Below are 15661 nucleotides of genomic sequence, written 5' to 3'. Positions count from 1 at the left end.
CAAAAAATCTACAAAACGCAATTCAAAAACGAGTAAGAAAAAATACTAACGAAAAAAAGATAAACTGACTGAAAATATGTTGGATGAGGTTTTGCAAAAATGCACCGTATACTGTTTTATATAAAACATCGATGGAGGACACAGACTTTAAGACATTAGATTTATCACCTACATGTCAGGGAAGACCGCTAAAATTTGAAAGAACCGCCCTGACGCCTTTGTATAACGATGCCAGACCTATTACATACGAAAAATATAAGGATATGGAGCAGTTATTACCTTATATACCTCCTGTGCATCATGAATATTTCGAAACACTACAATATAAAAAACATAAATAAATAATATCAATATTTTATGTTAAGTTTAACAATATATAAATATAATTAACGTTCAAAATAAAAAATATTACTCCTATTTTATTTCTTGTTATTATTTATGAACAAAATAGGATTAATACAAAATATATTTTAAGTCATATTTAATTTTTCACAATTGAAATTAAATGATTTTTACAATTGACTAATTATGAAAATGGTGTAAGTCCATTTACAGCCTGTAAATAAATATTATTTTAGTTAAATTCGCCTAAAAGAAATTTATATAATCAAATTACATATCGATAAATTAGTAAAAACATTACCAGACTTGACATAATTAATCTATATTTTTGAATTGACTAATATGCTAACCTCTAATTTTCTCGAAACAACCAAAAAATGGACTGCACCACTTTCAAAATAAACGATCCATATTTAACACGATGAATTCTTTCTGTCTTTTTTTATTTTCCTCTTTTTTTACAAATATTCTTTACTAGTATCGCATTATTTACAAATATTTTCAATTTTTTGCACTGCTTAGTGAGTTAGTTGACCTTTTTTAAAAAATCTACTGATAATTGCAGTGTCGTTACTTGAGCGCATTTCTGAAAAGGTACATTCATCTCTTCGCTAATGAAGTACATATATACATCATGTTGATAAAATAACATAAAACCACAACTCATTGATTCTCTAATTCGAAGGTAAGGTCCAAGCAACTGGTATTTCTAGTTTTTTCTTCTCGTGTTTTCTTCGTTGACCACGACATCTTACTCTATTCGGACTCCAATCTATATTATCTTGGACTTTCCAAGGACTTGACGTTATCATGTAATCTATTGGTCGCGTATTTTGTATCTGTAAAGATTCTGTTTCACAAGTATTTGCGAATATGTAATCAGCGTGGTAATATCCCCTTAATGTTGGCTCTTCACGGAAAGCTTGCATAGCACACCATACGTGCGAAAGTAAAGTGGGAAATCTAGAGAGCCAATAATCTGTAAACTTGTCGGGGATATACCCAAGGCTTTCTTGGGCTTGCGGACTCAATTCTCTATAGTGATGTTTCTACAACAAATCATTGGAACCATGAACGAAAAATAAAATTCAAACGTCATTCTCTCAATCTTTACAATTTATGTTTGTATTCGAACCTTGTTTCGTAATGCCCTTAATAAATCTCGAACACTTTCGCCACGATAACTTCTATACTTTCGTAGATCAGTTGCAACTTCTATGTCAATAATTAATCTCCAATCTCCTTGTAACACTCGCGTGCTATTAGATTCCAGTGCAATTAAGGCCGGACTGTCGATCTGCTCTTTTTCCACTCGATCGCTCACATCCTAATTTACAAATTAAAAGGAATTGGAAAGGATGAATTTCATCCTTGATAATAGTTAATAGGAAATAGCTAAAATAATCTAAATACAAGAAGGTATGAAATAATATAAATAGAGCACCTGAAAAAATGCAAGAATTGTAGCAGGTTCCCAAAATATTGGATGATCATGGACCGCCATTACAGGTGGTCTTTCCGATGGATTACTTGCGATCATTGCTTTTATAAGCACTAACGCCAACTCTTTGTCATTCTGGGAAATTCCATCATGAAGTGCCATTAAATCACTTTCTCCGCCTATGATATATCGAATTTGTTCATTGTCAGAAATAGAAATCGGAAAAGAAAAGAGAAAGAATGAAGATGCAGTTTTATCCGCACTCAATAAAATAAACAAAAGTTGGAAATGAGCGAAGTACTATGTATATTCTTACAAAGAATATTAGCTTGCCGCCGTAATGGATCTCCAAATGGATGCTTTCCATCAGAAAGAACATAATAAAACACACAGCCAAGAGAAAAGATATCTACGGCGCAAGTAGTTCTGTTCCCGTTTAACATTTCTGGTGCAATCCAACCATCGGTTCCTGTTACACCTGATCTACGCGAAAAAGACACGCGACCCAATTGAAGTTTCTTACATAAACCAAAATCCGATATCATAGCTCTTACTTCTCCGCGTGGTCCTGGGACCGATAATAACACATTGTGAGGTTTGATGTCTCTGTGTACTGTCGTTCAAAAGGAAACACAAAAAGTTGTTAAAAAGACAATATTGATATAGATATATTTATTGTTTTAACGATCACAGGGAAACCTAAAACTTACCTATGTCAAGAAGATGGAGATGGGCTAATCCTGACGTAGCCTGTCGCAGAATGCTTTTCGCGGATATTTTTCGTTTATCGTACTTTCCCGCCACATAATCTTGCAAAGTCGCTTCAGCTAATTCTAATGCAATATATCTGAACATCCTATCTTGCTCAGTGCAAAAGTATCGCACAACATTTGCATGCGCATCCGATTCTCTGAGAAGTGTTACTTCCCGGTCGGCAAATGTAAAGCAATCTGGTAACAAACGCTTTACAGCTACAGAGCGTCCATCGAAACTACCTCTGAAAATATGTATAAAATTCCAATGTCATATATTTTGTATGTCTTAATTAAAACAGTGAGAAAGCATACTATCTTTCTTCTATATTACCTATATACAAAAGTTCCCTCGCACCCCTTGCCTAAAACTTGTCCAGTATCGAAAGTTATCTTGCCAACTTTGACTACTCCCTCACCTATATCCTCAGGAACTACGAGTGTGTTTAATCGCATTCCATAATAATCATTGGTACTACTATTTTCCCGAGAACCCTGTGATAAAAAATTGTCGATCGTTTAGAAATTCCAATGACGTAAACTAGCTGCTTTTTAGAGATATAGATAGAACTAATACACTAATAGCAAAGGAAAACTAAATATAATGAAAAACAAATGTACATCAATGCAAAGAAAAAACATACCTGAGAAAGTTGTTGAAACTCCTTAAATTGTGCGTTAAAGTACCAGAACATTGCTAGTATACATCCCAGCAATACGACTAACGTTAATTTTAATCCTTTATTTTCTTGCTGACTGAGCCAATTCTTGCCCATTATATAAGTATTCTGCATCAACTCACGCCACGATCCATTATTTCCATTGTTGTTAAATTTATCATCATTTTGTAAACTGAACAATGATTGTTTTGTAGAATTGAAATATTGCAAAGGTAATGTTTCGATGACAGGATCAGACCGACCAGTAATTTGAAGTGGTTGTTGATCCTGCAATTTATATTCAGCTGGTATTTCGTAGTGACCTGTTCTCCAAATAAGTTCACAAAATTCAGTTAGTAAATAATATTAGTATTAATTAACGTAATCAATTATTTTTAATCATTACCATTACCTAGTGTTATGACTGCCTGATATCCAGTCTGAGCAATAAAGTTAGTATTGTCAAAATATGAATCAGACAGAGAAACATTTCCGTTGTCGTTTTTTGTTAATTGTGGAACTGATAACGGACCTTCAAGTAGCAACTGACCAATATTACTTGATATTGTGGCTGTTGTTGAATCTACAAGAGATGGCAAGGCATACAGTCCATGTCTATGTTGGCCAATATATAATGTTGGACTGTGAAAAGAGAACAGGTATTGTGAATTAATTTCACATAAAACAATAACGATGAATACTTGAATCAAGCAATTTACAAAAATATCAATTACTAACAATAATTGAATGTCGCTCGGTTTGCTTGCAAAACGTTTTAGAAGAAGATTCAAAGTTTGATCTGCAACACTAGTAAAAGGAACTGTTAACAAGCCATCTTCCCTTACGATGTACACTGCTATCACTGGACTCTGTACATCCAGCTCCCACAGAATTATTCCTAATCTTCTATCTACAGTAACAATCCGTCCGGTCGAACTCGTCGCGAAATGAACCAGATCTATAAAATAAAATTGCTATTGCGTTCATGGTAATATATTATATAACAAAGCAATATGTAAAAGTTATATATTGGTCGAACCATAATTTTCTATTCCTTCGGGTTCCATTTTTGTAGCAGTATAATCATAAAACGTAACATTCCACTTTCGATTCTTTTGCTTGCTATCCACCATCATGATATTATATTCTGTACGTCCCATAAATACAACGTTCTGCATTTCTAGAGGACAAGTATTTTTAACTTCATCAAATCCTAGTAGTTGCTTCCTTTCACCAGTTCTAGGATCAATGCCAAACCAAGTATCAATCTTTCTACCAGTATATAATATTCCATCGCTGCTACGACAAGGACTATTAGTCACAAGTTGTGGAATGGTGAATGGCAGCTTTTTTAGAGCTTCAGTTTCTGCTCCAAATATATACAAAGAACCATCCTTTGGATCTGGTAAAAACATAGGCCTGAAACAAGCACAGAACTTAATAATAATTGAGTTATGACTACAACAATATTTTCATAAAATAAATTCTAATATACTCACATGGAAGTCCTGCCAAGATCAACTGGTACCTTGACAATTGGTTCTGCAACAAATGCTTAAAAATGGTTATACTAGTTTGGTAAAACCTAGATCCTATGAATTATACCTATTAACAATACCATCGCTTTGTCGCCAGAGCACATTCCCAGAGCGTTGTTTTATACCAACCAAGGAACCATCTAATGTAGAAAATATTAAGAGAGGATCATCTTGCTCTGGTATTAATTCCGTATCCTTCTTTTGTTTATACTACAAAAAGTTCATCTTAAATTTATAGAGGAAACTTTTTAATTATGTACATTAGAAGAACCAAAAAAATCAACATACTTCTCCCTCAGAGGTCTTAAAATAATCCGATTTCTGTGATCTTTCAGTTTGACCACAGACATTCTCAATGAAATGTCCAATGGTCAAAAAGATTAGTACAAGCCCAAATCGCATGATTTGTATTTTATGTAATTAGTTGTTTATATGTTAACCCAAATAAATAGGTGTTTTAAAAGCAATAAACTATATCTATAAAATGGTAAGATATTCTAATTTTACATCCCTCTCTATAACAAACGACGACTTTTTTCGTCATCTCGTCCAAGTGTTTTCGTAATTTTCGAAAATCTCTCCTAAATAGCCATCGTCAAATGTTATTGTTACAAAATACTTTGTCTTCCTTTTGCTTCATATATGCTTAATATTACATACATATTGAGTATCGTGATATAAATTTAATGATTTTTTAAAAAACCGATAGAAGTTTGTTTTCACAGTTAACATTGCTATTCGCGTAGGTACTACTAAGTACGTATACGTTGAAAGATAATCATAAACTAAAATCTCACATGGTATATATTTTAACAAAAATAAAATGCATAATTTTTGTTATACACAGCTTGTTTGCTTTCAAAACTGATGTATTATAGATAGAATTAAATAATTTAATGACTCATCACGATTAATAGGGAATTTTAAGAGTAAGAAGAAAACGTATAATATTAAAATATTTGAGACGCAGCAGATAACTCAGTGATATCGCGCATACATCCAAAGTATACATGATAACGTCATGGACACGTGGCTCATGTGCATCGCGTATGCCAAAGTATTGTATTGTCAATACAATGCACTAATTGTAAGTATGTTTAATAATAAGCACGAAACATTAGTAATTTGTAATTGACTCTCTATTGCATAATCTTAACGCTCGACTCCATAACTCAACTGTCTTAATTTTTTATTAATTTTGACATTTATAGTATATACTGTAAATATTGTATGTAAACGTAGCAAAGCGTATATGGTAGAAATATAGATTTAATAAAATGAGACAAGTAGTAAATATCAGTGGAAAAAATATGAATAATTTTGGACAAAGTATTAACTTTAAGGCAGTGCGTACAAAGTAAAATTTATATACATTTGAGATATTATTATTAAACATTGAAGTTAGTGTGAATACAGTACCTATATGTGCATATATGTACATATATATATATATATATATATATATATATATATATATATATATAAGTACACATATTTGGATCACACGAATCCAAAAGTTGGGTGTTGAAAATAAACGCGCAAATGTTTCTCTGATTATGTTTATCATAAGAAAAGATTAAAGTGATAGTAAGAGATTAATAAGAAATGATAATATGATTATCGTTCTAAGCAATAACGTAGTCGACATTCGTGATGATGTACGTTAAAGGATGTTTATGAATCGGCTGATTATCGAACCAATTCGCTTCGACCATGAGTGCTAAACACAGTCCGAGAAAAATAACACTGGCAATGATAAAAGGTGAGATTAATTTAGATAGATAGGTAAAATCCGATAAATAAGTATCTATTTTACAGAGTTAACGTAATAGCGATATGACAAAAGGTACTTGATCGATCGTTTGTTTCTCTTTCGGCAAGGTAAACCTATTGCAACTTCAGTTCCTGTAATTCATTACCATGCTAGTGACGATGAATTGGAAGAAATATATCCTAGCACAGATGAAGAGAAGCGATTAACACCTGAATGCGAAAAGATCTCGTCCAAAGTAACTTCTACTCCATCGAGATGCATTCACGAGTCGGATATTTCCGAAAACAACTCGGAAACCCGCTCTGTCAGTGCGGAAAATATTTTGCTAGAAGGTACGCCGCCATCCCTGGATCCATGGAAAGTATTCTCCGATATTAAAGGAAAAATAACCAAGACGTTCGAGGAAAAACTGTCTGAAATAAAAAGTGACAAACGGAAACGACGTCATTCCAAAGCAGAAAGCTCAAGTGTCAGTGATTTAGAGGATCAAGGGTGTGTTACACCTAGCGATGAAAAGGTGGATGATATTCGTAAAAGAGGCAATGCAGCCAGATACGTAGGTTTCTCTGGAGTAAAAACTGGTTTAAAAGACAAAAGTTTACAGGATGAGTGTGTTGAGAGTGGCATTGAAGCTTCTGAATTTCCACAAAACATCAGCGAAGATGTTCCTTCCTCTTCAATAAATGATTCATCAAATTCAGAGCCACCTAGTAGTAACAATAATTATAACATTTTCCCACAACAGACCTATACAAGCTCAGTAACATTTTCAAAGAAAATAGATTTCAAAACTGTGTTTTTACAATTGATTAAACAATTAATTTGCCAAGCAACATATAAATCTATTGCTGTTCTCATTGCTATTTCCTGCATTTATTACGTTATTCCATTAGCAGAGTATTTACTGGGATTTATGATGGGTGTTTTTGTAACTGTTACCTTCTATGACATAGTAACAAAACTGAGGAAGATTTTAACCACTTTGCCAGATGAAGAATGCCTTTCTAGTCAGCCAATACATGTTTTAGAGATTCCAGCTGTAGAGGAACATGCTGTGGTTGAAAGATATCAAGGTTGGTTAAATGAATTGCCTTATAATTATGAACCGAATAATTATCACGTGGCACGCACAAAGTCTGTTTTCTTCAGAATGGAGGAAAATATTTTGCGTATTCTGGAAACCAGGATAAAAGTTCCAAAGAAAGCTGTCTGGGATGAGCCTAAACATAAATTAAAATTCGTTAAAAAGAGAGCTTATAATTTAACTGGAGCAAAGATAGAACTTCTTCCCCACGGGCTTGCCAGAAGAAGAAGATGGAGTAAAAAATATCCAATTTGTATAGCCCTTGAAAAGGAAGCATTAATTTGTAATGTAATTTTGAAAAGTACAACCAATGATGAATATTCGATAAATAGTTATCACAAAATGGACCTAAAAGAAAAAGTCAAATGTAAATTTGATAAGAAGTATACAAAAAAATTAGATGGAGAAACACAAGATGAGAATGAAATTTTGTTTGTCAATATGGAGAATGAGGAACCAATAGTAAAACAAGAATTTTGTGAGTTTGTGGAAGTAGAAGATACCGATGAAGACGACGATGACAATAAAAATTATAATTACGATTCAGTTAGTGATTATCTCGACAACGAATACGAAGAATGTTTTGTAGAGAATGAAGAAACAGAAATTTATATGGAAGAGAAGTTGAAAAAGAAGGATGAAGACTACAAGGAACAACAGAAAGAGGAGGATAAAATAAGAAGAGACTTGAAAAAGAGTTACACTAGTACTAATAGAAAAAGAAAGAAACAAAGAGATATATCAAGCGAGATAAAAACTTGTAAGAAATCAATCGTAAAAACATGGAATGAAAAAGAAGAAGAGTGGGAAGAGGAAAAGCAGAATAGAAAAGAAGAACAACTGAAGAGCACACAAAGAAAGGAAATGAGGCAGAATGAGATGAAAGAAGAAGATGATGAAGAGGAGGAAGAGGAAGAGGAAGAGGAAGGGAAGAAAATAACTGTAAAAGTAGGAGGAGAAAGAGATAATGAAAAGAAAGTAAAGAATGGACGGAAAGAAGGACAAGATTTAGAAAAATTAGAAGAAGAAAAAGCACAGATGGTAATTGATGACTATGGTAGTTATTATCATAATAAAGTACACAAGAAAAGAAATAAGAAAAAAGAGGAGGAAGAGGAGGAGGAGGATGAGGAGGAGGAGGAAGAGGAGGAGGAGGAGGAGGAAGAGGAAGAAGAGGAGGAGGAAGATGAAGAGGAGGAAGAGGGGAGGGATGGGAAGGGGGATGAGGGAGGAGAACACCATAATAATGGTGAACGAAAAAATAAATTAAAAATATTTATTTTTGCCAGAACTGATCGTGAAAAAGAAGATTGGTACAGACGTTTAATTTTAGCTGCATCTCGATCCGTTAAAAAAAATGATTCATTACTGTTTGCGATTGATACGTCGTCCACTATACCTAATACTCAATCAACGCAACATAAAATCAACGCAGAATCAAAAAGCTCTGTTTCAGCTAGTAATTCACATGAAACCATACCTGAGCTTAATTATAACGCTTATATGGCAAAATACTTGGATAGTAGTTGTTCGCCCATGTCAGAAGGTGCAATTTCCACATCTGTTGAAAACTCACTTTGGATTAATTGTCTAATAGCTCGTATACTTTTCGACGTACGCAAGTGTCCTGAAACTATACATCTTATACGGGATAAAATACAACGCAAGTTATCCAACATAAAACTACCATATTTTATGGAGTGCCTTTTGGTTTCAGAGGTAGCAATAGGTCAAGGATCTCCTGTTATTCACAATGTAACAAAACCAGTAATTAACGAAAGAGGTCTCTGGCTTAATTTAGATATAACATATAAAGGATCCTTGACTATGACTGTTGAAACAAAATTGAATTTAATGAAATTGACAAGAACTGGATCAGTTCCTGATGATACGATTATTTCAACAAAAAAATCAAACGAAGTGATAACTAGATCACCAATTTTCGATAGTGATGTAGAAGATACGCCAGAAACGTCTACAGAAGACGATTGTGATAATTCTAGAACGCAATCGTACAATATGTCCAAAGAAACAACGTAAGTTATAATAGTAATATCATTTTATCATTCATTTCCTTCTACGTCGATATCTTAATCTATCTGGTTTTTCTTTTCTCTCTTTCTTTTTTCGTTTGTTTTTTGCAGATCTACACAATCATCTGGAAGAAAATTTCTTAGTATGGTGGATAAAATAGCTGCAAATAAATATTTTCAACATGTAAATATGTTTTATTACATTTTCTAAAAATTTATTTAGTAACATTCAGATCAATACCTATTAATATTTGCTTTTTCATGTGTTCCAATTATCAGGCCACCGAACTGTCCTATGTTCGAAGGGCTATGGAAGGTGTTTCGAATACGGAGATTCGGTTGATGGTAACCGTTTCAAGTATTGAAGGTTGTCTATCATTAAACATTCCACCAGCACCGTCCGATCGTTTATGGTACGGTTTTAAGCCTGTACCAAAAGTGAGTCTTACCGTAAAACCCGCGGTTGGTGAGAGAACAGTTAATATCGTTTACATAACAAAATGGATAGAAACTAAGTTACTCAGGGAATTTGAAAAACTGGTTGTTTTGCCAAATATGGACGATCTCATTTTACCATTATGTCCTAATTATCCTTATACAACAATACGGTAATCGCATAATAAATGAAAAATTCTGATTGTCGTATCGTATTGTACATAATCCATTGATAAATGAACTACCGTGTAGTATATCCATATCTGATTCATAATTGCAATGTATATTCGACCGGCAAATGACAAATATATTATCGTTGCAAAATTTCGCGTGTATACGCTTCTCAATAGTATTGCTGTTGCAATATATTCTTCTTATGTGTGCATTATAACTTACAAACAAACTTGACGACAAAAGAATTACAATGAAATAGAAAAGAGATGATGAAACGCTTGTAATTATTCCAAAGCAACGAATACGAATTAAGAACAAATTGAATGAAGAATTAAGAACAGACTAATAACAATTAAAGTTGTATTAAATACGTCCTAGTAAATGGTGATCAATTTTTATTCCTCAAGCATTGTTTCTTGCACACCATATGAAAATATTGATTTGTAATTTTTTAATTTTACATAACTTTTCAATATGTCAATTTTTGATCGTTTCTTTGGGACCATGTATCGTGTATTCCTTCGCTTTGGCAATGTGTAAAACTTACATCGTGTAAAACAAAAAGGGCTTAATACGTATTATTTGTGATAATAATAATAATAATATTAATAACAACAGTGTCTCAACGACATCAATGATTATTTTTGCATCAATGGTATCAATGATTGAGAAGTAATATAACTCAATATAAATCTAACGATAGAGTAATTTGTTTATTATTTATAAACATTACTATAATATAGGATTGTAAATTGATCACTTCACAGTCAGAGTTGCGAAATATGAAATAAACTGAACGCCCATATTTATTAGTTTCGAACATAGCATAATAATTGTAAATTATTTCTACACTGCGACTGATATTTCGTGTGTGTACATATCACAATATGACTGTTAAATTAACGTTTCAATGTGTAATGCAAGTGAACTCATATAGATTGAAATTTTAATCTTGTATAAATATATGAAACAAATAAGAATTAGAAGTGTATTCATAATCGTTTAAATTTCTAAATTGACGATTGGCGATTGATTAGTTTAAAACTCTAAACACATGTTCAAATAATTGCTACTGCTCGGTTAAAATTCGGGGTGCATAATCATAACAGAGATAGATGGAAATTGTTAGTTATATTGCTAAAAAGTCATGTATTTCTCACGATAAAATTTCCACAAAACAATATCACAGTTTAGAGATCGATATTCATACAACGCAGAATAGGAAAATAAATTATTTACAGGCGATTTTTGGAACTTGGGTGTGCTAACTTTGAAGAACACACGGTGCAGTTTCCAATTCGCGGACTGTCTTTGCCCAAGTTTCTATTCTCGGTGCACAGACAAGAACAAGATCACCGAGTCTTCGTTTAGCCATTATCACAAATTCTCCTTGGCCATGACGTGCATCACAGGCAGTTGGCACCCTTACACGAACATTTTTACGGTCATGGGAATCGGTAGGATCTGCATCGTTGTTACTCTGTTTCGAAATGCATCAAAATGAACGTTAATTTACAAACATGTCTATGTATACAATTGTGAACAGATATAGCAAAAGAGACAAGGAAAAGCTGTTACCTCATTCTCTTCGATCCGACGTAAAATTTTTGTTACTCTAAGGACGAGTTCGGCAGCTTCTAAATTTGGTCGTCTCTGGACAGCACTTACGGTACCTCTGGCTATGAAATCGCTTTGACAATACGCCTTAGCTAGTTCATCCATAGTACACGGTCTACAGTCTTCCTCCTCATCATTAAATCGTTGCGATACTCCTTGTCGAATGTCGACATACCGTACTTCTAAATCGTATTGTAATCTCGCATTGTGAAGTTCACCAGACGTAAATTCTTCCGCTTCTATGTAAAGTGCTGCGGGTTGTTTTTTCGCATGAAAACATCTATGTGAAGCTATATCTTTGCCGTCCCTCGGCGAGTATATTGACCGAAGTTTGCCATGAGTTTCCAGATATACTCGTACTGGACCTGAAATCTTGGTACAAGTACGGAAACCGGATAACTGAAACGGGTCATCGTTGTTGTTCCAATAGCTGTCGTTTTTCTTATTGACGTTGCCTTTTCCGTGATTCATTCCGTAATTAGCTTTCGATACGAATCCAGCTAAAACAGGGGGCGAGAGAACAACTCGTAAAGCTCCTCGTGGATACCGCCAAAGTACCGTTCCTCTGGAACATCGCAAATATACTGGTCGAACACCTCGGCCTCCACCTCCGCTGCAACGTAATCAGGCAGAGAAAGAAATTATTTACGTCCTGATTAAATATACATTACTTATTTCTATCTTCTTATATGTATATGATTACAATCATATTATATTTTGGTATATTATACATATTCCAGAGATGAAAGATACTCAGACAATTTCCCTGTATCTTTATATCATCTTGATTTTTTCTTTTTTAAATCTCCAGTTGAAATGGAATTATAACAGCAGAAACGGTTCTTTCGTTTTTTAGGATGATAATGGTTATTATCGACAACTGCACTTGGCCACGTAATCATTCTTCCTTTTTAGCTTATTGTACATTTCTTTCTACTTGTGCATATATACATACATACGTGCATACGTAGAGATACATAAATACATGCACGCAGGCCACTCATTCTCCCTTATAAAGGAGAAAGAGATGATAAATCGAATGCTCTAGTCCAGTCCATGCGATCTTTCTTAGGTTTGCTTGTGTTTGTTCGTTGGACGAGGAAAACCGGTTTCACCGTAAGTCGGGCGACTGGTTTCGCGCTTAATAAAAGTTTATATATATGTATATGTACATATATATACATATATGTTTATTAGATACATACATGGTTTCGTTACCCGTTATCAAGAGGAATTTAAAAAGATATACACGTATGCATAAGCACCTAAATGTAAACGTGGGGATAAAATTGATGAAATTTTTGCGTAACAGATTCACTTGGAGGGAAAATGATAATTGCGCGGGTTTCCGAGTAAATCATTGGAAAGAAATGCGGATAAAAAGACAAGCTTACAAATATTTCATAATATTTCAAACTGAATATGTAAATTTTTTATGGACCGATCGAAATCGAGAATATAACAAGAATAAAGAATACTAACCTTCCAATCCAATCACATTGGTCGGCAGCCTGAAGGGCAACATGTTCATAGGAAGGGGCCGATGACACGATGCTAATGAGTAGCAGTAAAGATAGTAAAAGCACCGAACAGGCCATAAATGTGAGCGGTCTCATTTTTCGTGATTCCGTATCGTCTCGACTAAATTTCAATTAGAATTTGCATTTCTGCAAAAGGAAATCTTCCCAATCCGATGTTTCTTAAATTCCAGATTCGATTTAACTCGTAGTAGTAACAGTGGTAGTATACGTTTTCAACATCGTTGGTTATGATTTTTTACAATTTTACAGGGAAAATATCCATGTATATATGCACGTTTTCCTTACACATATGTATATACACTAGTATAAAGAAAATCGGTACTGTGTTAGCAAAAAAATTGTACACGAATGCGTGTACAGGTATTCGACAGTAAAGTTCTTCTTTCTTCAAAATATTGATATTTCACTCTCCTAATATAATTTCGTCGCTGTTACAAGAAAGCACGATACTTGATTTCAGATTAACCATCATTGTTAGAAATGCGAATGGCATAACGATGTAGTAATAGTCTAGCGTTAAAGAATTCAAAGACAAAATAAATCACGAATGTCCTTAGATTGCGCTCACTAGTGTAAACTACTTGCTCTGGTTTCTACACTGCGTATTCTTCGTCGAACGATCGTGTAATGGTGTACGCACGAGGAACACGACGGAGGAAATTCGAAGGATCATGCTTGTTACCATTGAATGCGTTGAAAGTAGAAAGGTTTAATCACAAGGCGATGTTATAGTACGGTGAAGTTAAACCACACGCAAATCTCGATCGGTTTGATCAGCTACGCGTGCCACACCGTTTACACAACTTGTGCACAACTATTTCGAACTATATCGTTTGGTTGCGCGCTCGCTTGCTCGCGTGCACGCACGCTCACTCACTTTCTCTCTAGCCTGACGTTCTTTACCATGCTCGTTAGAGTCCACTTCGACTCGAGTCGACTCGTTTTACCTCGACTCGCTTCGTCTGTTGACTCTCACCCTTCTCTCCTCTCTCTGGTTGGTTCTTCGAGTGGCTTTGTCATGTTTCTGTTCTCGTCTCGTCTCGTTTTCGTTTCCTTTCGTTTCTATACTTTTTCGACGTGATACAAGAACATATCGTTGATCGTATTTATTACCAAAAGAAATTCATTTTTTTCTACGCATATAAATAAAATTTGCATCGTAATAATACAGTAGCTCACAAAAATATTTGAACATTTACTGTAGAAAACTTTTATGATATGACTATTACTATATTTACATCGGACATTGGAATCAACGTGAAAATACATATAGAAATTGTAAGACATTTACTACAAACATCTTAAACATATAAAGATGGTTCCGCTGAATATCGAGGTTTATTAATATAATGAATATTTGATTGTTTAAACATCTTTGTGACCTTTAAGAAACGTATATTTGCTCTAAACATTTTGTAGTTTGTATACACATTTTTAGATTTGTTTCAAATTTTATCAGTATATAATCATGAGATCGAGTTTCAATACATTACTAATGAAATTTCAAAATGTTTTGTATAATACACATACTATATATAAAAAATTTCTATTAATTAATATATCATAAAAATTTTCCATGATAAGTGTTTGAACATTTTCGTGAACCACTGTATATATTTAATAATAAATAGACATAAAATATATACGCTTTGTGATAAAGTATACAATATGCAAAGGAATTATAAGCTATTCTGCTTCACGCCTATGTACGTCGACTGGTTTCGGTCGCCATATGCAACAATTCATTTTTCATGCTGTTCGATCTGGAAAAGAATACGAACATTCCCATTCTTTTTTGATTTATAAATATTCAAGCGCAATTTGTAAATCCATCTTAGATAATGCAACGAAAGGTTATCTCTTACGCTTCCGTACAAAAAGTTTGCCGATCTACATATCCTCGGACAAGCTGATCTGGACATGGATCGTAAGAACGCACGCCCATCGTTTTCATAGCAGTTTTAAAACCATCCAAAGGTAAAAATTCAGAATCATGGAAGAGAATATTTTCGAATATCGCATTAAGATGCCTGAATAAATGGAATAAGAATGAAATATGCACACATATATTTTCAAACGTGACAGTGGCCACAGTAACGTAACATACCTTTCTGTCCAAAGTAATCGTGGCTCTTTGAGCCCCGATCTAAATAATATAAAATCATCGAGCAATTCATACAAGTATTGGATAGGATCTGCTGGTTGATGAATGATCACATGAGAGAGCAGGAAATGGAATATATTGAAAATATTTCTTTCATTCAAGTAATC

General features: G+C 33.8%; 3 protein-coding genes across 4 annotated transcripts; 1 reads left to right on the top strand and 2 right to left on the bottom strand.

Annotated features, from left to right (window-relative positions):
* Window positions 1–534: 534 nt before the first annotated feature.
* Ire1 (serine/threonine-protein kinase/endoribonuclease Ire1) lies at window positions 535–5639 on the bottom strand. Of its 2 annotated transcripts, none has more exons than XM_069127275.1 (13): window positions 5021–5639; window positions 4800–4942; window positions 4694–4736; window positions 4234–4613; window positions 3933–4152; window positions 3607–3836; window positions 3180–3517; window positions 2870–3030; window positions 2494–2780; window positions 2100–2396; window positions 1787–1962; window positions 1478–1669; window positions 535–1391 (listed from the first exon to the last, which is right to left on the bottom strand). In XM_069127275.1, exons 2-13 carry the CDS (start codon window positions 4834–4836, stop codon window positions 1017–1019), a joined length of 2736 nt encoding a protein of 911 aa, XP_068983376.1. In that variant the 5' UTR covers window positions 4837–4942; window positions 5021–5639; the 3' UTR covers window positions 535–1016. The 2 variants fall into 2 exon arrangements, with proteins under 2 accessions (XP_068983376.1, XP_068983374.1); XM_069127273.1 differs by having other exon boundaries at window positions 4813–4942.
* A 46-nt stretch (window positions 5640–5685) lies between these two features.
* LOC138186942 (uncharacterized) lies at window positions 5686–10847 on the top strand. The gene is made up of 5 exons (XM_069127272.1): window positions 5686–5819; window positions 6363–6494; window positions 6614–9626; window positions 9735–9807; window positions 9903–10847. Exons 2-5 carry the CDS (start codon window positions 6446–6448, stop codon window positions 10233–10235), a joined length of 3468 nt encoding a protein of 1155 aa, XP_068983373.1. The 5' UTR covers window positions 5686–5819; window positions 6363–6445; the 3' UTR covers window positions 10236–10847.
* A 507-nt stretch (window positions 10848–11354) lies between these two features.
* On the bottom strand, window positions 11355–14315 carry Metrn (meteorin). The gene is made up of 3 exons (XM_069127288.1): window positions 13332–14315; window positions 11811–12462; window positions 11355–11712 (listed from the first exon to the last, which is right to left on the bottom strand). The coding sequence occupies exons 1-3, from the start codon at window positions 13463–13465 to the stop codon at window positions 11497–11499; spliced, it is 1002 nt and encodes a 333-aa protein (XP_068983389.1). The 5' UTR covers window positions 13466–14315; the 3' UTR covers window positions 11355–11496.
* Window positions 14316–15661: the final 1346 nt, after the last annotated feature.

Source organism: Bombus flavifrons, chromosome 14, assembly GCF_040668555.2.
Source record: "Bombus flavifrons isolate JBK064 chromosome 14, iyBomFlav1_principal, whole genome shotgun sequence".
Classification (NCBI taxonomy): domain Eukaryota; kingdom Metazoa; phylum Arthropoda; class Insecta; order Hymenoptera; family Apidae; genus Bombus; species Bombus flavifrons.
Note: the sequence above shows the minus strand (reverse complement) of the source record. Positions and strands in the feature narration are given on the sequence as shown.

What these genes read in the sequence shown, in the direction of transcription:
- LOC138186942 (XM_069127272.1), top strand. Translation starts at nt 6,446, where the DNA reads ATGAGTGCTAAACACAGTCCGAGAAAAATAACACTGGCAATGATAAAA. An exon ending in AATATGTCCAAAGAAACAAC is followed by an intron (nt 9,627 to 9,734) that starts GTAAGTTATAAT and finishes TGTTTTTTGCAG; the next exon opens with ATCTACACAATCATCTGGAA. An exon ending in CAAATAAATATTTTCAACAT is followed by an intron (nt 9,808 to 9,902) that starts GTAAATATGTTT and finishes TCCAATTATCAG; the next exon opens with GCCACCGAACTGTCCTATGT.
- Ire1 (XM_069127273.1), bottom strand. Translation starts at nt 5,134, where the DNA reads ATGCGATTTGGGCTTGTACTAATCTTTTTGACCATTGGACATTTCATT. An exon ending in GCTCTGGCGACAAAGCGATG is followed by an intron (nt 4,737 to 4,812) that starts GTATTGTTAATA and finishes CATTTGTTGCAG; the next exon opens with AACCAATTGTCAAGGTACCA. An exon ending in TCAGGCAGTCATAACACTAG is followed by an intron (nt 3,518 to 3,606) that starts GTAATGGTAATG and finishes TTTGGAGAACAG; the next exon opens with GTCACTACGAAATACCAGCT.
- Metrn (XM_069127288.1), bottom strand. Translation starts at nt 13,465, where the DNA reads ATGAGACCGCTCACATTTATGGCCTGTTCGGTGCTTTTACTATCTTTA. An exon ending in CAATGTGATTGGATTGGAAG is followed by an intron (nt 12,463 to 13,331) that starts GTTAGTATTCTT and finishes ATTACGTTGCAG; the next exon opens with CGGAGGTGGAGGCCGAGGTG. An exon ending in GTCGGATCGAAGAGAATGAG is followed by an intron (nt 11,713 to 11,810) that starts GTAACAGCTTTT and finishes ATTTCGAAACAG; the next exon opens with AGTAACAACGATGCAGATCC.